Here is a 22,901-nt window from a genome sequence, read left to right as displayed (position 1 = left end):
ATGGGTGCACTGCCAAATACATGCATAGAAAACTGTCAGTTGCATACGATGCATGACAAACTTAGGTGCCAGCCATTGACCTGTCATAAGTGGTCATGCCTATCTTTTGGCACACAGATGCAGTTTAGAACTAATATTTGCCCTTAGTCGTTTCCTGCCCAGTGCATCCTGGGATGCGCTGGGCGGGGCTTTCCTACTATATAAGGATTTCCCAGGATGCATTGGGCAGGGCAAGGTGCCCCCATTTTGGAGGCAGCACTGAAGGAAGGAGGGAGTGCTAAGCAGTTATAACATTGGTTCCTAAAGTGAGGTAGGGACGGACAATGGCTATCACAAACAACAACAGGCCAAAAAGGACTGTAGAAAAATGTTCATGTGTAAAGCACCAACAGTGGAAGCAAAGACCTATTGTTGGTGCTTTATAAATAAACATTTTTTCTTCAGTCCTTTTTGGACTGTTGTGATTTGTGATAGCCATCACCCGTCTCTACTTCTGGATGGTTTGTTTCTCATTTTTCTCCTTTATTTTTGTACTGCGTAAAATGAGATGACAATTTATAGAATTGCAATTCTGCTTGAAATCTGTCCCAGTTGCCACCCATTTTCTGTGCTCCTAAATTTAGGAGTTTAGTGACATTGGGGCCAATATTCAGACTGCGGCAGGTAGCCTGGCTAACTGCCATGGTCAGCGGTGAACCCAGAAATTCAATGCTGGGCTATCCGGTGACCGGCTTTGAATTTCTGTTTTTTTTGGCTGCTGTGAACACAGCTGTTTAATCTGATATTCATCGGCTGACTGGCTAAATTATAGTGGCCAAAGATAGACCTGCTATTTAAGTGGGTCTATCTGGCCACTAAACGTAGCTAGTCAGCAGTTGAATATTGGCGCTAACTGGCTATGTCGTGCGACATAGCTGGTGACTAGGCTAAGTGCTAATATTCAGCCAAGGTAGCCAGCTATCTTGTGCTGAATATTAGTGCTTAGCTGGCTTAAGGCTATTTAACCTGCTAGGAGCAATTCCTGCCTGATTAAATAGTGCTGAATATCATACAGATTGAGTATAGATATAGGTACACAGCCCTGGTCAGTTTTGAAAAAGGCCCATTTATCAGCATAACTCTCAAAGTTGGAAGCATTAATCCTTTGAATAACTGGCTTTGATTTTTGTACCGTCAAGGAACTCCTAATTGGATGTAAAATGAACACTTAAATTTACAATTTATAAACACCCTAGTCATTTGATAAATGGGAGCTCTGTGGTGATGCAAGCTCATTAGGTCATCTTCCTTGTCTGAGCTCATATTGGTCCTATAAAAGGTTTCACATCTAGCCAAGAATCCAGTGCCAACATCTGTATGCTGTTATTTGTGGCTTTCCTCCAACTTGACTACTTCCAGATAAGCCAAGGAACTGAAGTAGACCAGCTTCCAAAATATTAAGAAATCATGACTTAATACAACAATGTTTAACTAAGGAGGAGTAAGAGTTACTGTGTCTGAATTACTGCACTCAAAATGTAGTGCTTTCTGTTAAAGCTGCAGTTTTTTGTTGATAGAACTTAGATGGAGGATATCGTAACATCTCATGTTCTGTGAACACAACAGCTTTAAGTTAAGTGTAAAAGCCCCCAAGGATTCTGAGTAACTTTCGAGGTGAACCGTAGATGTTAATTTTCTCTTCAGCCCCTATGACCATGCCTACCACATTGACTCTGCTCCCATAGGATGGAATAGAGTTTAGGTTAATGGACTCTTGGATGTACTGAAAATTCTGTTCTGGCAGGTCCACACAAAGGTGAAATAGACTGACTGATCCTTTGCTCCCATCTTCTCTTCCCTCCTCCCCCTCACCTATTAGAGTGCTGCTTCTGGGAAGAAGTTCAAGTTTGTGTTGACTGGACATGGCAAATATGAGAAGGTGTATGTAGAAGATACCGCTCACTAACTGGAGCCTGCTTAGGCACTACCAGGTGAGTAAGGAAGAGGCTTGGTCTTGTACCTGTCTCCAGTTTACTAACTCTCCTTTGCTTTGTATTGAGTTTGATCATGCTTTGGGTTAGATCAGCAGGCTGAGAACTGGAGAAGCTTGGGTTCAAATCCCACTTTTGTCATGATGGTGCTTGTGGGAATGGGCAAATCACTTAACCCTTCGTTGCCTTATGTATAAATTTGATTGTAAGCCCTATGGGGGCAGGGAAATACCTACTGTACCTGAATTGTAACTTGTAATGAGTTTAGATTTGGAAAGGCAAGAAATCAAATCTAAAATCCAAATACAATTGGCAATAATATTTTCCTTCTCCCCTCTCCGTTTTAGATGCCTCATGTAGCTGGGTACCAGAAATGGAGTGCTAGGCAGGGCAAGTGCAATGGTCTTGTGCACCCTAAATGAACCTTCAGCCTTGCACTTCCCTCTCCATCCTGGGGCCCTTCCACTGATCCTTATGCTTTTTCTTCGTCCCCCTCCCCCATAACCTTCTCCTGAGTCCTCTTCTCTCCACTACCAATCTCTAGTCTTTGAGTCTTTCTTTCACTCCTATTGGTTTTCTTCCACTGTCACCACACTCTATTTGAGTCTTTGCTCTCCTCCTCCTCCTTTCTCTGTAGTCTTGTCAAAGGTCTTCTCCCTCTTACCCCATTGTCCAGTCTTTTAGCTTCGCAAAGAACTGCTAACCCTTGAGCTTTCCTGTGTCATTGTTCCTTCTTGGGTCCTTTCCCTCCTGGCCTTACCCTCCCCATTGTCTCTTCTACTTTTCTCCCAGTTTTTTCCATCTGTAGCCCACCTCTGAGCACTCTCTTCTCATTTCAGTTTGGCCAGTCCCAGGCCTGGCAAAGATCTTCAAGAGTACTCAGTCCCTAGCTCTCGCCTCCAGAGCAGATTCTGTGTGTTCATATCCTAGCTCCCACCTTGCCTGGAAGATGGAGCTAGGGAACAAGCAATAGGAAGAAAAATCCGTGCAGGGCCTGTAAGTTAGCACATATTCATAGGCCTTGGGAATGGATGGCTTGGTTGATATGTTATTATTTATTTATTTAAAGATTTTTTTTATTAATTGAATAAACAACAATACAAAAAAAGCAACATAACAGGTCAAGCATCAACACCATCATCTGCAACATTAAATACTCTGTGAATAAAGGGTCATCATTATATTCAATGTGTTTATTCTTTCAATATGTACCCCCTTATATAATCCCTTCTCCCCAAAGTGCCTATCCCCCTTCCTCCCATGTATCCTCCCCCCCCCATACCCCAAGGACAGTGACCACATGGAACTAACATAACTGTGTATGACTGATAGAGTTACATGACCAACCCATTAAGAATTCTGATTTTTACTCATAGAGGCAATGATATAGAGCTCCCAAATAGACAAAAACTATTTTTTCCTGTTAAAAGATAGATGAGCATCTCTACTTTCAAAAACCATAAGTTCATGCAACTTATTTCTCCATTGCCAATAAGAAGGCAGGTCTGAGCCCACCCAATATTGCATGATATAACGTATAGCAGTAACACTGACACTGAGTTGATATGTTATTAGAAGACAGTTGATATAGGCAGGGGCAGTAGGTAGGTATTGAAAACTAATAGCAAAATCTTTAAATGGATACGAGCGGAGACTAATAATAATAATAATAAAATTTTATTTCTAGCCCGCTGTATCAGAATCATTCTAAGTGGGGAACAAAATTACATACAAAGTAAAATAAAATCACAAGACAAAAAATACATGATATAAAACTAATACAAAACCATATCTAACTACAGCTTAAAAATATACAATGCAGATTAAACTAATGGTTCATATGCTTGAATAAACATGTGGGTTTTTAATTCTGTCTTAACTGAAAAATACTCTGCATGGACTGAATTTCAATAGGCAAGCTGTTCCATAATTTAGGGCCTTTGATATAAAACGTAGAAGATCTATACTCTTCTATGTGAACTTGCCTAAAAGATGGAATTTCAAGTAGCTGCTTTTGAGATGATCTAAGAGCACATTGGGGTTGGTAGTATCTTAAAGTGGAACTAAGTGTTGGAGAAATACCACCATTCAAAACTTTAAAATACTAAAATAAAAACTGGGAGCCAGTGTTCTGATTGAAGCAGTGGAGTGACATGGTCAAATTGGTGCGCACTTTGGATTAATTTTACAGCTGTGGACTGGCACCTGCAGTTATGCCAGGTCTAGGCTGGCATATGTGCAAGTGCCTAAATGTTAGTCAAGTTGATACCAGGTTACAGTGGTATTTTGTAATGGAATCCAAGTGCTTATATTTGGTTATAGAATAGGTTTTTACCACACAGTCTTGAGGTGCCTAAATGGAGGTGCCCACTTATAGAATTACTCCCTACAGGGTCCTTTTACTTAACTGCAGTAAAAGGGGCTCTGCGGTGGTGTCAGCGTGTGGATATGCTGTGCGCTGAGGCTCTCTTTTACCGCAGCGGGTAAAAGGAATTTAAAGAAAAAAAGAAATGGCCGTGAGGTAAGTTAAGCACTTGCCACACGGCCATTTCCCGGGGGAGCCCTTACTGCCCCTGGCACTAAAAAAAGAAAAATATTTTCAGTGCACTAGAAATGGCACATGGCAAACACCAGAACTACTGCCAGGCTCCTGCAGTAGGGCCGATTATGCCACGTGCCATTGCCACGGTAGCCCTACCGTGGCTATGTAAAAGGTTCCCTACATGTGTACTTGCACCTTTTATAAAATCCACAGGTACATTGCAACCCCAACCCTGCCTAACCCAAACTACACCCCTGGGAATACTTACACATGATGTGCATGAGTCATGTTCTTTGCACATGCACTTATACCGTGTGTATATCACATGACACTTTTATAAAAGACCTTTTCTGCATGTAAAACAGCCCTTTACATGCAGAAAAGCTTTGCAAAATTACCTCCTATGTCCCTGGGAGTGGGAACAAATGCCTTCCAATCAATTTGAAAAGAAACCCACTCTTCTACTGGTAGGAAAATCAATTCACCATCTCCTGTAGTCACCAATTTCACCAGAGCTGGCCCTGCCATTGACCCACTATTTTTCATACAAGGCCCTGATTGTCAACAAATGAGGCATAGTCCTACATCCACCATGGGCCTTCCCTGGATTTCAATTCTTCCTTGTCTCGTGGAGTCACTTTGTAGATTTGGACAGAATTGCTCACTCTGTGGGGATGGGCTAGATACATCAGTCAGGCACCTTTGGAATCTTTCCTTATTGGAATTTTCCTCTTCATGGGGAACCTAGTGGGCTTTACACATGGGTTTCCTTGATAACAGGAAGCACTCTAGAAGGAGGTGGGACTGCTACAGGGTCTCTGAGTGCTTGCTGGCTGACGGACCCATGTTGATTTTTCTTCCTATTGCCTCATCATCTAATGATCCCTTTTGGTTGTGGACTGGCACTATGATATGCCTCTTTCAGCTTCAGGCTTGTGAAGCATATATGTGTCTAATTTAAATTGGATGATCAGATGCCCTGCGCTGTTCCAAATATCGTGCTGAAATTAGCGCTGGAACAGTGTGGGGCATTAACGCCCCTATGATCAGAACTAATAGTGTGCAAATTTAAACACGCTATTAGTTGTGATCATAGGGTTACTTCTGCGGGCACAGTCCTCCCACAGAGGTTGTTTGACAGGTTCGGGCGGTCAAAATAAAAAGCCTGGACCTGTCAAACAGGACTAGAGCCCGCCCCCCCCCCCCCCCGACAAAGTGCCCAACACCATCAGCCCACCCGACAGAGCACATGACATCCCCCCCCCCCCGACAAAGCATCTGATACCTCCAGCCTCCCCGACGAAGCACCTGACATTTTCCTGGTGGTCTAGCACTCCCCAACATCCCCCGCCCCAACATAGCAACCCCTCGACACCCCCCCCCCCCGACAGAGAGGGCTCGGGGGCTGGAGGTCCAGTGTCAGTGTCCGGTGCTGTGTTGAGGGGGGGGGGGGGTGGGGGTGTCAGGTCATCTGTCCGGAGTAGGATGTGGAGGCCTGCTAGCATGCATATGCATGCTGGACAGGGCTCTTCATTCTCCCCTGTGCCCTGCAAACCCTAACGCCTACTCTGAGCTGGAGTAGTGTTTGCAGCAGGAGCAGCACCCTTATTAGGCGTGCTGCTCGCTGAGTATTGGGGAGGAATAGGTAATACCCTGTTTAGCATGCATTTGCATTTTCATTGCATTCAGAGCTGGCCCGCATGTTACATGGACTGGCCAGCTCTGATCATCGGGCGGGAGCAAACACAGGAGCTAGTAGGATGCTATTGACCTCTTAGCATCCACATTTGTTTTTGATTATCTGGGCATCAGTTAGTTATGTAGTTATATCAGTGGCGTAGGAAGGGGGGGGCGGTGGGGCAGTCTGCCCCGGGTGCACACGCTGGGGGGGGTGTCAGCTCGCTGGTTCCCTGCTCTTTCTGCCCCGGAACAGGTTACTTCCTGTTCCGGGGCAGAGAAAGCAGGGAAGCAGCAGAGCCGACGCAGCTCCCAGTGACGTGCACTGGGGGCGGATCGGCCTCCCCCCCCCCCCCGCTGACAGGTAGGGTGCATTTCGGGGGGGGGGGTGCGCTCCAGAGGGGGGGGGGCGCCCCAGGTGTCAGGCACCCTCGCTACGGCACTGAGTTATATGGATTTGTCTCTTTTCCAACACTAACAGCTGAATTCAGTTTATTTACCAGCACTGGTGTATAAAAATAATCCCACCCACTGTTTAAATAACCCAGATTGGAGTCCCTGCTTCTCTGGAATGAGCTGTGTCAACCGCTATTCTGTAGGTTTAAGATCAGCTACTGCTCTGAATCACTTAATTTATGATCACTTTCAAACAATGATAACCAGGTCTGTGACCCAGATTAAGGCTGCAAAACTACTACTACTACTACTATTTAGCATTTCTAGTAGTAGTAGTAAACCTACCAGAGCACAGGGCACCTGATGACATCCAGCTGGATTTTAGTGGTGTAAAAAGAGGTCTGGAGTTGTCTGAACAATTTCCATGCAGTATGCCTATTGTTTCATGAGTGTAATATTTAACACTTGGATCTGAGACTCCTCGCCCCTCTGCCTAGTAACCCCCCCTCCCCGTTATACCCCTCATTCATATAAAATGTCAATAAACAACACAACAAACAAATGTATGGTGATAAATAGGCTGCAGCTTTATTTGGTGATAGCCATATTTAATAAAACAATTTGTAAATAACACTTTACCCAAGCTACATCAGAATTATTTAAATCTCTATAACATTTGCCCTTTCCACCCTGCCGTGATAGCTAGGGCAAGGTATGGTTTGGCCGTTCATGCCCTACCTATTCCGGGTCACCCAACCCACCTGCTCATAGAGCTTTAAGTTAGGCGCTCATCAGCCGATGAGCTGAAGCCAGTAGCTCAGATGCCCTCCCCCCTGCTGCGACATACCAGCCACCCCTCAAGCCAAACCCTGATGTCGTCCACCCCCTCCCATGCCTTCACATAAAATGGGGAGGGCAGGTGGGGAAAAAGCTGCCTCCGAGGAACAGGGTGAAGACCCTGCAACCTGGAGGTGGGACCTTTAAATAGCCCCCTTTTCGGACTACCCTCTCATCCCATCTTCCAATCCTCATGCAAGGAACCAGCGGGAACTTCATTTCAAAATAAATCACTTGCTACCCACTGGCTTGCATTGCACCTCCTGCCCCCTCCCCCCCCCCCCAACCTTATCCCCAGCACCTCTTTCTATCTTTGAGGCCTGCCACAGAGCGGTTTGTTCAGCCCAAGGTTAGACTTGCCCTGTGAGACTAGCTCTTGGGCACACAATTCTCTTTGTTTATATTTTTATAGTTCTTCAGAATGTCATCCGAATACATAAACAATTTTGCATCTCATACATTATGCTTAATTAATGATGCATGATGTACTTGGAACACATGTTGAGTGGAAGCATTCCTGCAGAAAGATGTGACCCACATCAAAACTAGCATACAATGGAGAGTACACAGCAATCCAAAAAGAAGCACAAGGGGCTTTCAAGAATGGTACAAGTGTGCTTTATTTATGACCCGACATGGGCCGTGTTTCGACGTGAAACCACGCCTGCTTCAGGGGTCAATACAAAAACCACATGAGCTGTTGCTCAAAATGTAATGCTCAGCGTATTCACAGTCCATTCTGGGGACTGAAATTCAGAGACATGGATCGGTACAAACCGCCATGAAAACGCGCCACAACTAAACATATTCCAACAAAAGTCCTTTAAACTCATAGAAGGTTACAAGAACAGAATGTTCTGGTAATCAATTCTAATTTCAACATAATAATACCATTCCCCACCCCCTCTCTGCCATAGGTAGATAATTTCCTTTTTAAAATATGTAAGGGCCCTTTTACTAAACTGAGGTTAGTGCTAGCGTGTGCTTACTTCAGCTTAAAAGAGCTTATCCACGGGGCACGCTCAGACATCTTGTTTTAAGATCCCAATCTACGCATGCAAATATAAAATATTTTAATTTTTTTTTGCAGAGGACACTTCTTGGGGGTGGATAATGGACATTTCTGCACTGATCAGTTAACACAGCTACATTACCATGCGCTGATTAGCGTGGGATTAGCGCATGAGCCCTTACTGCCTTCAAAATAGGTATTGGTAAGGGCTCATGCACTAATTTCAACATTAATGCATGGCCATTAATTCAAATAATGGAAAATCGGCTATTATACTGCTGCAGTAAAAATGGCCTTAGCGCATGGGAAGGACCCACTTAAGGGCACGCTAAGGCCTCCTCTTACTGTAGCTGAATATAGCTCACCTAAAAGGTGCGAGCTAAATTCGTATCCAAATGCAAGTCTCTCTGTAGTAGCCAGTTCAAGAACTTTTCTTCTCTAAACACTTGTCTTAGGAATCTCTTCCCATATCCTGGATAAAGCTATAATAAACCTCGTAGCATGGAAGAAATAGATCATTTTTTGCAGGGCTGGTCTTAGGGTGTTTATTTTCTCCGAATCTGCCTTTGCTAATCAAGCAGCGGAAGCAGTGGCCCGTCTCAACTCTCTCTGGGCAAAGTTACATATGCCCTCCAAATATCTAGCTTTCCCAACCTTGAATCTGCTCATGACAGGCTTACACCGTCAGGCAGTATGGACTCTTGTAATTAGAAAGGAACCCAGTATGTAGTAGATATAATAAGATAGTTTATTACAATCTTACCAATGGTAATACAGGTAGGTTAAGCATTCACATAATGGAACCGCATATCATGGCACGTCCTCTCTCTCTAGCCTTCTGGAGTCTCCCTTCTCTGTTCGTCTTCTCCTCTCATCTCCTTCTTCTTCTCATCTCGTCTCGTCTGAACTAATACTCCTCAAACTGCTGCTTATATACAATTTTGGCCCTATTCATTTCAATGGACCCCAGCTGTCTCAACTGGGCTCCTAGTCCTTATCAGTTGATCAGAATGACTTCACATATTCCCAAACCTTCCTGTAGCCCCCCCTTTGGATGTTCTCACCCGGGGTGCAGCTGACCCAGCACTATCTCTACGTAACCATAGCAACTCTTGCTTATGACGTCTTGCAGGTGCCAATCTCAGGATTGTTTATAGAGTAGATTGCCCCCACCCTTGCCAGTTCAGCACTTGCCACAGTGAAATGTAACTGTGTCAAAGGTGACCTCTGATTTTTACAAGATAGCTCTCTTTTGTATCAGAGATTATTCTGATTTTAAGAAGCCTAGCTCTTATGAGCCATTTGCTTGCAGAGGCCTAGCTCTTTAGCCTGAGCCATTGACCTGTATTTTACTGAGAGCAAGGGCGGCCATATATATACAAGGGCGAGGCGACCGAGGCGACTGCATAGGGCCTCATGCTCAGGAGGGCCCCGCACGGCGCACCTGAAGTCACCCCGCCCCGACCGCCCAAGCTCCAGTCCCCCCGCCCTCTGAATTTGAAGTTACCTCGTTGTCAACGTCGGAGCGGCCGGCAGGTAGTAGCAGCAGCGTGAAAAGCATGCGAGCTGCTGGGCGGCGCTTCGGGAGCCTTCCTTTCCCATCCCTCGCTCATCTCTGGTCCCACCCTCAAAACGAGGGTGGGATCAGAGCTGAACGAGGGAAGGGAAAGGGAATTTATGTTAATCTGTACCGCGCTGCGTAACCCTAGTAGCGCTCTAGAAATGTTAAGTAGTAGTAGTAGGAAGGCTCCCGAAGCGCCGCCCAGCAGCTCGCACGCTTTTCACGCTGCTGCTACTACCTGCCGACCAGCCGCTCCGACGTCAACGACGAGGTAACTTCAAATTCAGAGGGAGGGTGGCTGCAGGTACCCTGCTGATTCAGAAGCAGTAAACTAATTGTGATATAGCATAAACATGAATCAAAGTCTGTAAGGAAGTAGAATCAATACAGTGTGCAACTGATTGACGCTAAGAGGAGTGGAGGAGTGGCCTAGTGGTTAGGGTGGTGGACTTTGATCCTGGGGAACTGAGGAACTGAGTTTGATTCCCACTTCAGGCACAGGCAGCTCCTTGTGACTCTGGGCAAGTCACTTAACCCTCCATTGCCCCAGGTACAAATAAGTACCTGTATATAATATGTAAGCTGCATTGAACCTGCTATGAGTGGGAAAGCACGGGGTACAAATGTAACAAAAAAAAAAAAAGATAAGGGCTAAGAGTTGTGTCTAGGTGAAGCTGTGATTCAGCTCCTACAGCTGCAGAAGCGACTGTGCAAGTAACACTGTCCTTGCTGCTGTCTGGTGTAGTCAGGAAAGATTGAACCAATAGCTAGGCCAATGACCGCGCCACAGGAGGATAAGCACTTGTTACAAAAAAGAGTGAGGTAAAAGAGTAAATAAAAATCCCTGAGAGATCCAAATGCCTGCTGTATCTGAATGTTACTCGCTTGGACTACTACTACCGTTTATTGCTCTCAAATTGCAGGTTCACTCTCGAAGTCACTGTTTGCAATAGCTCTTTCTCAACTTTGGCACACAGAGCACACTAACTTGGTGATTTAATGTACTGATGATAACATCAGCGGGGCAGGGGCGGTGCTAAGATGGGTGGGGCTAGGGCAGGGGTGGGGCTAGGATGGGGCGGGACTAGGGCAGGGGCAGGGCTAGGATGGAGCCCCACCAAATTGGTCTGCACAGGGCCCCGCACTTGCTAAGACCGGCCTTGATTTTTTGGGGAGTTAGGAAACAAGCAAAGGTTGTCCCAGTGGACCCAAAGGCATCATTCCGGTGTCTACCTGTATATAATATGAAAACTGCTTTGATTGTAACCACAGAAAAGCGGTATATCAAATCCCATCCCCTTCCCTTCACATCTTCTCTTTAAGTTTACTTCTTCTGTTACTGTATACCATTTCTATATGCAGTTGATCTTCAAAGGTTTTGTCTGAATAACTTCATGAATTAACCAGACAAAACTTGCTGTTTCAGTTCCCCTCCCTGCTGACTGGCTTTGTTTTATCTGGGCTTATTGTAACTTGATTGAAACTTAGCTGGACAGAAAAGAGGCAGTTACAGGTGTATTCCAGGGATGGGGCAGTCAGCGCTGACATTCAGCATTGGTTGGCCAAAGTTATCCAGCCCATTCTAGTCAAATAGCAGAGCAGGTCTAATGTTAACCAGGCAAGACTCTGCTCTGCTACATGGTCACCCCGTCCCCTCCTCTTCCTTTCAGCAGAGCTGCCAAGGGGGCTGACCCACTCAGTTGGAGATAAAAGACCCCCCCCCAGCTCAGCCCACTCTGCCCCCAGCTTTGCCGTGCCCCACCTGTTATCCCACCCCATCCATTACTCTGCCCACAACTCTGTCCATTGCTCCATCCATCCCGACCATTGATCTGCCCCAGCACAGTTGATTCATAGCCAGCACCCAGGGCCTTCTCATCCAGTGGCAGCAGGAAACGCCTTCATAAAACATCATCTTCTGCTGCCATGGGATCAGCAGCAACAGCATGAGATGGTGCTTTATGAAGGTGTTTCCTGCTGCCGCTGGATGGGGAGGCCACTCACAGGAGATCCTGGCTACTCGGTGTGAGTGCGGGAGATAACCCACAAAAGCGTGAGTCACTTGGCAGGTGTGCTGCAGTCTGCCTGGAAGGGAAGGACTGGAGCAGAGCCTCCCTGATTCTGAAAAGAAGTCTGAAAAGAAGTGGTGGAACCGTGAGTCACCTATTCACAATAAATATCATTGTTTTAACTAATCCATACGTCTCCCCCATTGTTTGAATAGAGCCTATTTTCCCCACCCCTTCTCTGTTTTCTCCGGAACTGTGTTCTAGGCCATTGCCCCAGAAATTAAGCCTGATAGATGCACAGTTTGTGAAAAAAAGAGAATGGAGATGTACGAGGGTTAATTCCTTGTAGATTATAGTGGGAGCTGCATGGGTGTGGCTGAACTGCTGCCAAAGTCACACTAACCCCAAGTTAGTGTAGATATATTAGGGTCTGAGGGCTGCCAGAAGAAACCGGAAAGCACTTATGTATCGATGTAATATTAAAAGTCTCTGACTGAACTTTCATTGGCTCTTCTATATGCTGCACATTGAATATTTTCAGTTCAAGACAAACATTTTCTCTCCACCAAATCTCTGTCTTGAATGTCTGTTTTTATAGCACTTACTGCTTGGAATTCTTCCACTATTCAACCTCCCTTGGCCAAAAAACGTTTGAATGATTTAAGCACCAAAGAAGGTTAATGACGATGAGAAAATCAAATGTGATTGATGCTGTTTTAGATGACTTGTGTTTTCATTTTTTGGGAGGTGGGGAAAAAGAAAGAGACAAAAGAGATGTGAACTCACTTTTCATAAAAACGTTTATTTGTTATTTTTCTTCCAGATGTACAAACATTAATTTACAGAAAACACCATAGGTCTTTCTTCCCTTTTCTCAATTCTCTTGTACAGGCAGTACACCACACTTGGAGAATGCCATTCTCTGCTCTGGAGTGCTGGCAACGCAGGGAATCACATTTTTACTGCCCCCTATTCACCGGGCCACCAAGAGAGGGGGGCAAGATTCCCCAGGTCCGGCCTCCAAGAAGGGCCCGGCACCAGCGATCTAAAGAGACTGCTCTGCCGGCTACAGGTCTTTTTTCCTGCCGCGTCCTGCCTATGCAGAAACAGGAAGTTACTTCACAGGAGGCGGAACCCGGCAGGAAGAAGGACCTGTAGAAGAAGAGCATTCATCTCTCTCTTGTTCGCTGCGGGAGGGGGGGGAGCAGTGTTGGTGGGGAAGCAGCGGTAATGGCAGAATGGGGAGTGACGGTGGTGGGAGACCAGTAGCAGTGGTGGCGGGGGGGGAGGGGGGGACGTTGGTGGGGGCCCTGAAGATTGTTTGCCCCGGATCCAGTTTTGTCTCTTGGTGGCCCTGCCTATTCACATTATGCTATGGCTTTGTTCCCAACCTCTCTTCTCCCTACATCAACATCCTTCTTCCATGTTTCTCTTAATCTTTGACATCTACAAACCTTTCCCCCACTCTTCCTATCAGTCATATGTTGGTACCAGGTTTTCCCGTTGAATAGAGACTGGGCTTCTTTACATTTTCACCCCTGAGTGATCCTTCTTCACTCCTATGCCTTTGATAAAACAGTCATACACAGATTCCATTTCTAGAACGTTTCTTATCTGTTTGAAAAGCATTTCAAGTTCAGTTTTAAGCACACTAGAAAAGCAGAGCTTATACTTTTCCCCCCCAGACAGGCAGAGAGGGTGCACAAAGGAGATGCTCCTATTCACTGGATCGTGTGCATGGCTACTAAATCAGAAGCAGTTAACCAACCAGGCTGCCATTTTCATTCACCATCTTGAACTGCAGAGACACAGTCAACTATATGGAAACATCATGATATCATATTCTGTTCTTTAGCTCCATCTTGCTTAATCCAAATAAATAATGATCCTTATGTATGTTATTTAGAAGACACAGTTTGAATAGATAGGATTATTTCTTTTGATTTGTCATGAAACTACAATACTTCAAGTATAGATTGAAGGCCATTGGTGACTCTGTAGTCTTAGGTTAAGGAATGCTCAGTACATGTATCTAGTCTTACGTGGGGAGGAGTTGGAGAATTGTTGACATCCTGTTATACTTCCCAATGTTTTCTAGCTTTCATGGACCTAAGTGGGCCAATGGTGATAATTTTTCAGTGGTAGGGAGGCTAACAGTATCCATCCAGTACATTTTTTTTTTAATCCTCAAAGTTGTGTGAAGATATAGGCTCCTCATCATGTGGCAGTGGGCGTAGGGAGCCTTGGTTGGTAGTTCACCAAGTAGATTTGGGTAGCACTGAAAGAAAGAGCTGCATTCCAGTTAAGATAAAGTAATCCAGTTCTCACTGCCATCCTAGGAGGCCTATCAGCCAAATGACCTTGAACTCTGCGGTCAGGCTGCATATTCATTTTTCAGCGTTACAAGCTTTTATAATTCTCTTATATGAGAGCATTCATAGCAATTAAGGCAGGGCAAAGCCTAAACCTCTTAAAATACAACAGGGTCAGCTTTGCAGAGAGGACTGCAAATGACACTGTCAAAGCAAAAATATGCCTTGGAACACTTCATGTGGGAAGAAATATTGACCCAGTTCACCGTGTTACAAGATAACTGCAGAGTTCACATTATTCGAGCATTTTATAATTTTCATTCTTTATTTAAAAGAATGATGCAGGAAAAAGATTCTCACAGAGAAGCATTCAAAGTTTCCCTGCTTGGAGACTTGCAGGCAGCTCTGAAATAGCGCACCTAGATTTAGGCATTTGATGGACAATTCTGTAATCTAGGTGCCCGCAATTACATGCCCATTGAGTGCATAAACTCTAGAATATGTGTGCACTTTACCCATCTAGGAGCTATACTGAAAATAACCACTTAACTTACCATGTAGAGGGAGATTATATATATGGTGCCTAAAAAATAAGCACGGGAATCAGTGCTAAGCGTATTCTATAAGCAGCGCCTAGATTTAGGCGTGGTATATAGAATATGCTTAGTTGATATCTCAGCACCTAAACCTACGCGCATCCGTTTACACCAGTGAAAACATGGCGTAAATCCCTGCGCGTAGATTTAGGCGCAGAGGACATAAGTACATAAGTATTGCCATACTGGGACAGGCCAAAGGCCCATCAAGCCCAGCATTCTGTTTCCAACAGTGGCCAATCCAGGTCACAAGTACCTGGCAGACACCCAAATAGTAGCAACACTCCATGTAGAACCCAAAGAGCAGCAATGTGCATAAATTTCAGAATGCCCATGAAACGCCCATTTCCCCACCAATAACCATGTCCATTTTTACCTGTGCATGTTAGAAGTTTGGTGCACTTCATTACAGAATATACTTAGCGAGTTGTGCATGTAAATTCTAATTAGTGCCAATTAGTGCTCATTATTGCTTGTTAAGTTACATGTGTTGTTATAGAATCTGCTTGGATTTTGGTGCGGATCTCTGGGGGATAGTGTATATTTGCAAGAGGAGTGTACACATTGGTGGAAAATGGGTGGGACATGGGCATGGCTACCTGTTATCCCTGTAACTTACAGAATACTGTAAGTTACCTGTATCCCTGTTGCATCTAGGTGCCCACACTTATGCCAAGTCTATGGCTGGTGTAACTCCAGGTGCCTAAATGTTAAGTGCATCGATACTGGGTTATGCCAGTACTAGCTGTTAAGCCCGTAAAAATGGGCGAGTATTGCAGTTCTCCTCTCTCTCCTGGCCTCACCCCGTCCACCGATCCTCCCCCCCATATCCAGCGACCCTCCTCTTTCCCTTGGCCTCCCCCCCTCCTCCCATGTCCAGCAACCCTCCTCTGTGCCCTGCTCTCACCCCAAGTCCAGCAACCATGGCCTCTCCCCCCATGTCCAGCTACCCTCATCGCCGCCGCTCCCTCCCCCCTCCATGCCGGGCCCGCTGCACTGACCTGACAGCGCCTCTCACCTCCGTGTGAAAGCGCTATAGGCAGCAGCAGATCGCTCTGCTGCTGCCTGCAGCGCTTCCACACGGAGGTGAGAGGCGCTGTCAGGTCAGTGCAGGGGTAACCCAATGAAAGAAGTGGTATACCGCTATATAGCTACTTCATTGTCTGCAGTAATAGTGGAAAAATATCTGAGGGTACTCTACTTCAAACAAATATATTTGAAATTATATTGGTGAGTCCTGTGACAATAATCTCGTACAGTATTGAGTGGCTTTTTTAGTCCTGGTTTGTGCGTAATATATACTTGATGTTACCAGAGACATTGATATTATTTTTTCATTTTCTGTTGGTACATCAGCAGAAAGGCATTTCACCTTTGCCATTTTTTTGTTCTGGCTGTGTTTAAACGCTGCTTCAATGATTGCCATTTTAAGAGGCTTAATTACCACATCTTTGCAGTACGATAACATTGTTACGACAGTAGATCATCACGTGTTGGTTCCCCAACTCCAGGCATGCTTCTCTAAGTCTTTTCTTAATTCCTATTTCACAAACTTGGAGGGAGAGTATCTGAACCTGAAACCTATCAATTTATTCCTCTGGCACAACTCTCCTTTCCTTTTTCTCTAATCTAGGTGATTCAGGATAAGAAGTTAGTTGAGATTCTATCGAACCTCAGCACTCTCATTCTCTCCCCACCCCTCCAACAAACACCTCTCCCTCTTATCTTGATGAAATAAACAGATGCAGTCAGCCCTGAACCCTGCTTCCTTCTACTTGTTTAAAATGTATCACAGGCAGGTAAATCCTGTCAATGTTTTCCTGTTGTGAGGAGCTTATGAGAGAGAGAATGAGGCTGTGGAAATACCATATCCTGTGGCGTAAAATCAGTGTGAAAGTTTGGCTTACTCCACAATGATAGTTTCAATGTCAGTGAAACATACTCTATTGAACTTTATGAGGCCCATGGTATAGGTAAGTGGATTTTGCCTACGGAGAATAATAGATCTGAAGGGGATAAAAGGAGGTGGGGTGACAAATTATCAGTCAGAAATGTTTTTCAGACTTAACATATTTTTAAGGAATATATATTCTAGTTGTTTCAAAAGTCAAATCCTTGTAGCAAGAAGTAAAGACAAGTCCCCCGATAGTCAAAAGCATTTACCAGCCAGGATTGGCACCTGGCTGGTTAAGTGCCTCATAACTGGCTATCCGGCTATATTCAGCAGGGGATAGCTGGCTATCTCCCATTGAATATCACTGGTTAGCGGCTATCCAGTTATATCCGCCGATATTCAGCCTCACTTTAGTGGCTATATTTGGCCGTGTGAATACATAGGATATCTTTGGCCAGTTTGAAGATAACTGGCAAAGTCTGAATATCGACAGCCGGTTATCTTCAAACTAGCCAAAAATAAACCGGATATTGAATGCTGGTCTGCATTACCTGGATCTCCATTATTTCTTCGTATGGTGTAGTGATGCCTGACGTCGGTGAGTCCCTTGGAAAGGGGAGGGGAGCAATGAGTGCGCAAGGCAGGAGAGAGGATGGAGGGGAGTAGGGAAAAGGAAAGACCACTCATTGTGGATCATAGCAATAGTGAACCACTCTTCATGTTGGTCTGTCTAACATTTCAAGGGCACCATCAGCTTCAAATATAAATATACAAATAGATCATCTGTCTCACAGCTTCAAAGTGGTGAATGTCCAGCTCTGCCTGCTAGGGAAAACATTATCCTTACTCTGATGCCTGGAAATTATCTTCTTACCTCACTAACAAGGCCTCTGGAAGACATATTTTAAAAGGCCAAAAAATGATCCCTTGCCATCCTACCACCAATCCCACTTTTTATTCTAGCATTTGTAAATCATCAGGCATCCAACGAAAGTCCAGCTGGGGTCTGTCATGATTAGAACTAATTGGTAAATCTAATTATTAAAAGAAGATGCACATAAAATAAGAGCATCACAGGGCTCAGGCTGCAGTTATTCAGGACCTTGGACCTCAGCGATTGTTACTTCTCTTCCTGGTGGCCGCTGACTGCCACAGCAGGAAGGGTTTCTTTTTTTATTTTCTTGGTTGCTTCTTCCAGCTTCTTTGGGATTTTATCAAAGCTTATGGAATTCAATATGCTTTGTGCTCGATGAAAATACTGGACTAGAACCAGCAAAGATAATAAAGGAATCTGATTGCCTACACCTGATCTTGGATCAAAATGGCCCATGACAGATGAGTTACTTTCTTTCCCTGTCTCATCTCTTTCATAGGTAACTGTGGTGATGCTGATGTATCTATGACCTCTCAGTCATTGATTTGAGACTCTCTTCCTGCCCAAATGGTCATAGTCAGAAACCCCTTGTTGGCCTCAAGAATAGAGGTGTTTGGCCCAGAAGTTTCCTTTTGCTTCTTTGGGAGTTCAAGGTCCAGTGGAACGGGGGTTGAGATCTAGCAATGTGAGCCTTCATTCACAATTACCTGAAGACTTTTTCTCCTGTTTTATATCTCTTGTCCAGGGCTCCTTCCATATTCCTGCAATGACAAGCCCTAAATTCAGCCAGTAGGTGTCACCCTTGTGTGGTGACAATGAATTCCTCTGTCCTCCAGAGGATGTGAGTGATGCTTCTGTAGCTGACCAAGAGAGCAGAAGTCCTAAGAAGAGAATCAAACCTAGATCTCTCTAAGGGCACTACGCAGCACTGCCACTGAGCCACGGGGTCAGCCCTAGTCTTGAGACCAGCCCTGAAAGAGTAAAGAATAACTATTATGCAATATCAAACCCACTAGTTAAAGAAAAATAATATGAAATATTTTTGAGTTGTTGTCCCAAATGTAACTGTGGACATACTTGTTGAGCATGTATGTATATATATCTACTTAATGCATACTTTTGCTTATATGTATACAGTATGTGTATGGACAGTGCACATGGATATACAGATATACACTAAAGCCCCCAAAAGCACAAGAAAAGATTTCCTGCTCTAAAGCTCTACATTTCTTGTTTTATTGATTTTGTTACTCTGATGCAAATAGCTTTCACCAAGCACCCTGTGTGTGAAAACTACCCTTTAATAGACTCATGAGTCACTCTCTGGACTGGAGCATCCCAGAGGAAAGCATAGACTAAGATGAAAGACTTGGGGTCTCCATATGCCCTTCATCACTTAATCTGCCAACCCAAGGCAGTCCTATTGAAATCCTTTGGCTCCTCATCAGCGGCCTTGTGGTGAAGCCGACCTACATCAAGCAAGGTTGTGATCTTCTTCAGAGGTCTAGAAGCAGCCTCTTTTAGTTTGCGGGCATCAAAGCGAGGTGCAAAGAGAAGGAGGGGAAGGCGGCATCGAAACGGAAAGTCCCTTTCCACTTTTATTATTTGCAGCTCCCCATTCTTCTTGGTTTCTTCTCTCTCGTTTGCTTGTTTGTGGCTCTCCTTCATCATCTGGTATAGGGCAGCATCCCACATTTTGGTTGCCCGAGATTCCTTGGGTTTTAATGTTTTGTTGTCTATTCTAGAATTTTCATGAACCGTTTCCACTTTTTTCTCTTCTTCTTTGGTCTTGGGTGTATCAGATTCTGGACCTGGAAACTGAGGTTCCTCTGGATCTACTACCAGGTGTTTTTTGAGGCGAGACCAACCATTTAACTTGGTTTTTGAAGGTTTGTCCTCAATGGACTTCATCAAGGGTTCAGCTTTGGGGAATATGCTAACATTGGATTTATCAACTTCATTTGCTGACTGTGATGAAGTGACATGAACTGAAACATGTATCATTTTTGGATTAATAGAATTATCATTTGTGGATGGCACTCCAGACAACTCATCCTTACAAACCATAGAAGAGATATCCTGCTTTGGGGTCAGTGACCTTGTAATTTCAGTGAGTGATTTTGAAGTTTTGTCATTTGTGGTTGCAGGACTGGTGATATTGGTACCAGGACTTACAGGTCTGTAGACTGGAGCATTTGGAGTTAAAGGTCTGGGGATTGTTGTGTTTGGGGTTAAAGGTCTAGATCCCCTAACGTCATCTGACTTTGATTTTGGTGTAGTTGCTCTAGGAATTTCAGAAGCAGGACTGAATGGACTGGGGGGAAAAACAAAGACTGTAGTTGCGTTTACTTGTTTATGGGTTGTGGCTGTGTTACCACTAGTACTGACCTCCGAGGATACGCACTTTGTTGGTAACACTGTATGAATTGTTTCAGGCTGGGACACTGAAACTGGGATCCTCTTTTCATTGTTAGGGGTCATATCTTTCTCATCTCGCTCCAAGGTGGGGGTCCTTTCCCTCAAAGACTGTACACTGGAGACCTGTGTGTGTACTTGGGTGACATGGGTCACCTGTCCTGGAACCTCAAAGACAGAAGTACATGGCCCAGTCGTAGTGCTGGATGGAGTTTTAGGTGCTGAGATATCATGAATAGCTGATGAAGAGTGCCCTATAGTGGGCCTTGGAACCTGGTTTGGCACAACTGACTCTGCCCTTGGCCGCTGTGGAGGCTTTTGGAGTTGAATGTGTGGAATGGCCTGCTTTGAGACAACTGAAATAGGTGATATTGGTGATGGTGTCAGCTTGATATATTCAGAGAGGCTCCTTTGTTCACTTATAGTAAAGGTGAAGGATTTTTGCTTGGGATATGGTGAGGGTACATGGTGGACCACAGGCTTGATTGAATATCGAGGTGGCAGCGAGATGGTGAGGTATTTTGGTGTTTCTGGAGCCTTGGATGGAGGGGTGCACTCATAGCGTTCTAGGTCAGGACTTGCTTCATTGACTGGAGAGAGAGTTGATCGATATGTCTTTGGCTGAGGGGGTTCTTGCACAGCTTTTTTGGCAGCTTTTTTCAGAACTCTTTGAAGTCGAATATTCTCTTTCCCAGGCTTTGGTAGAAGAGGGGGCGGAGCCTGTAGGTGAATCAATCCTGGCTGTGGTGTTGATAGAGGTGTTACTGTTATCAGCATTTTAACGTCCTGAAATAATACAAACATAGAGAGAGATTATAACAGTCCTGATGAACCATAAGTACATAAGTGTTGCCATACTGGGACAGACCGAAGGTCCTTCAAGCCCAGTATCCTGTTTCCAACAGTGGGCAATCCAGGTCACAAGTATCTGGCAAGATCCCAAAACAGTACAATATATTTTATGCTGCTTGTCCCAGAAATAAGTAGTGGATTTTCCCAAGTCCATTTTAATAATGGCATATGGACTTTTCTTTTATGAAGCTAGCCAAACCTTTTTTAAACCCTGCTAAGCTAACTGCTTTTACCACATTCTATGGCAACAAATTCCAGAGTTTAATTATACATTGAGTGAAGAAATATTTTCTCTGATTTGTTTTAAATGTACTACTTTGTAGCTTCCTTGCCCACCCCCTAGTCCTAGTATTTTTGGAAAGAGTAAACAAGTGATTCATGTTCTTTATAATAGTCTCTACCATTTTGCCCAGCACCAACATCAGGCTCACCGGTCTGTAATTTCCTGGATCACCTCTGGAACCCTTTTTAAAAATTGGCATTACATTGGCCACCCTCCAGTTTTCTGGTACCATAATTGATTTTAAACCAGGTTTCAATAGACCAACCATTCCCACCCCAGTCCTCAGGGCACACCATGTCCCATCAGATTATCAGGATATCCACAATTAATATGCATGAGATAGATTTGCATGCACTGCCTCAATTGCATGCAAATCTAACATGAATATTAATGGTGGATATCATGAAAACCCGATGGGACTAGGTGTGCCTGGGTTGGGAATGGCTGCAATAGACTTTAAAGAGTTACTGTTAAACTGGGCTATAAAATCATATCTTGGCGGTCCTTCTCTCAGTTGTCATGTGTTTTTTTGCTGTTTGTGGTGTTCAGCAAGAAAACCCCATGTCCACTTATTCTAGGTAAAAATAGTAGTGATGGATTTGAATGGTTTAGTAGCGTGGCACCAGCATGAACCCTTTAGTCAGTTCAAATCCAGTCCAGGCTACTAGGAACTTTAATCTGATGGTTGTTAATTGGCTTATGTGAAATAGTTGGTTATCTCAATCAAAGTTCAGTTGGACAGGCATTTGCATCACAGCAAACCTACTGTCAGAGATTGCACAGATAAGCAAAGCCATGCAAGCATATTTGCAGGACATGGTTGTTTCCCAGCAAACTAAATAGTACATACACATTCAGATGTACTAAAGTATTTTTCCACTAGTGTCTCTAGCCATAAATGTGTTTTCAAATTACTTTGAGTTGCACTTGCAACCTTCTTGTGAGTGGTCCTGAATGCTTGCACTGCCTTCATGGTTACTACATTTAAAGTTATAACATAAAATAAGTATTTCCAGGGCTTTTTTTGAGGGGGTACTTGGGGGTACTGAGTACCAGCACCTTTTCCATTGTCTGCTAAAATTAACCCATGGTCCCCAAGTTTTAATGAAAGTGCTCAGGCTCTGCACACCAATTCTGCCTTGTCATAGATTCTGTGAGAGGTTGTAGGGGGCCTGGCTATTGTGGGGTGGATCTCTCAATGATCACCTCATCTCTGAAGGGTGGCCTGGCATTTGAGTACCGGCACCTTTTTCACTAGAGAATACGCACTGAGTATTTCCATACTGGGACAGACCAAAGTTCCATCAAGCCCAGTGTTCTGTTTCCTACAGTGGCCAATCTGGGTCACAAGTACCTGGCAAGAGTCCAAAACAGTAAAGCAGATTTTATGCTGTTTATCCTAGATATAAGCTGTAGGTCCCAAGTCCATCTTAATAATGGCTTATGGACTTACTTTTAGGAAATTATTCAAACCTTTTTAAACCCTGCTAAGCTAACTGCTTTTAACACATTCTCTGGCAAAGAATTCCAGAATTTAATTATACGTTGAGTAAAGAAATATTTTTTCCGGTTTGTTTTAAATTTACTACTTAGTGGCTTCATTGCACGTCAAGAGTAACAAGTGATTCATATGTACTCATTCCACTTCACTTATTATTTTATAGAGCTCTA

At 44.3% G+C, this 22,901-nt stretch overlaps 2 protein-coding genes across 5 annotated transcripts in view; one reads left to right on the top strand and one right to left on the bottom strand.

Moving 5' to 3' along the window:
* The window catches only part of LSP1 (lymphocyte specific protein 1), a 257,446-nt gene that overhangs the window by 224,325 nt on the left and 10,220 nt on the right, over positions 1–22,901 (top strand). For all 3 annotated transcript variants that reach the window (XM_030201230.1, XM_030201228.1, XM_030201229.1), the window contains one exon: positions 1,859–1,970. In XM_030201230.1, the coding sequence (XP_030057090.1) occupies positions 1,859–1,945 (87 nt within the window). In that variant the 3' untranslated portion in view covers positions 1,946–1,970. The remainder of the gene's footprint in view (positions 1–1,858; positions 1,971–22,901) is intronic.
* Positions 16,037–22,901, bottom strand: part of LOC115468996 (mucin-2-like) — a 38,928-nt gene continuing 32,063 nt past the window's right edge. For both annotated transcript variants that reach the window (XM_030201226.1, XM_030201227.1), the window contains one exon: positions 16,037–20,881. In XM_030201226.1, coding sequence (XP_030057086.1) covers positions 19,073–20,881 — 1,809 coding nt within the window. In that variant the 3' untranslated portion in view covers positions 16,037–19,072. The remainder of the gene's footprint in view (positions 20,882–22,901) is intronic.

This window comes from Microcaecilia unicolor, chromosome 4 (genome assembly GCF_901765095.1).
Source record: "Microcaecilia unicolor chromosome 4, aMicUni1.1, whole genome shotgun sequence".
In the NCBI taxonomy this organism is placed as follows: domain Eukaryota; kingdom Metazoa; phylum Chordata; class Amphibia; order Gymnophiona; family Siphonopidae; genus Microcaecilia; species Microcaecilia unicolor.
Note: the sequence above shows the minus strand (reverse complement) of the source record. Positions and strands in the feature narration are given on the sequence as shown.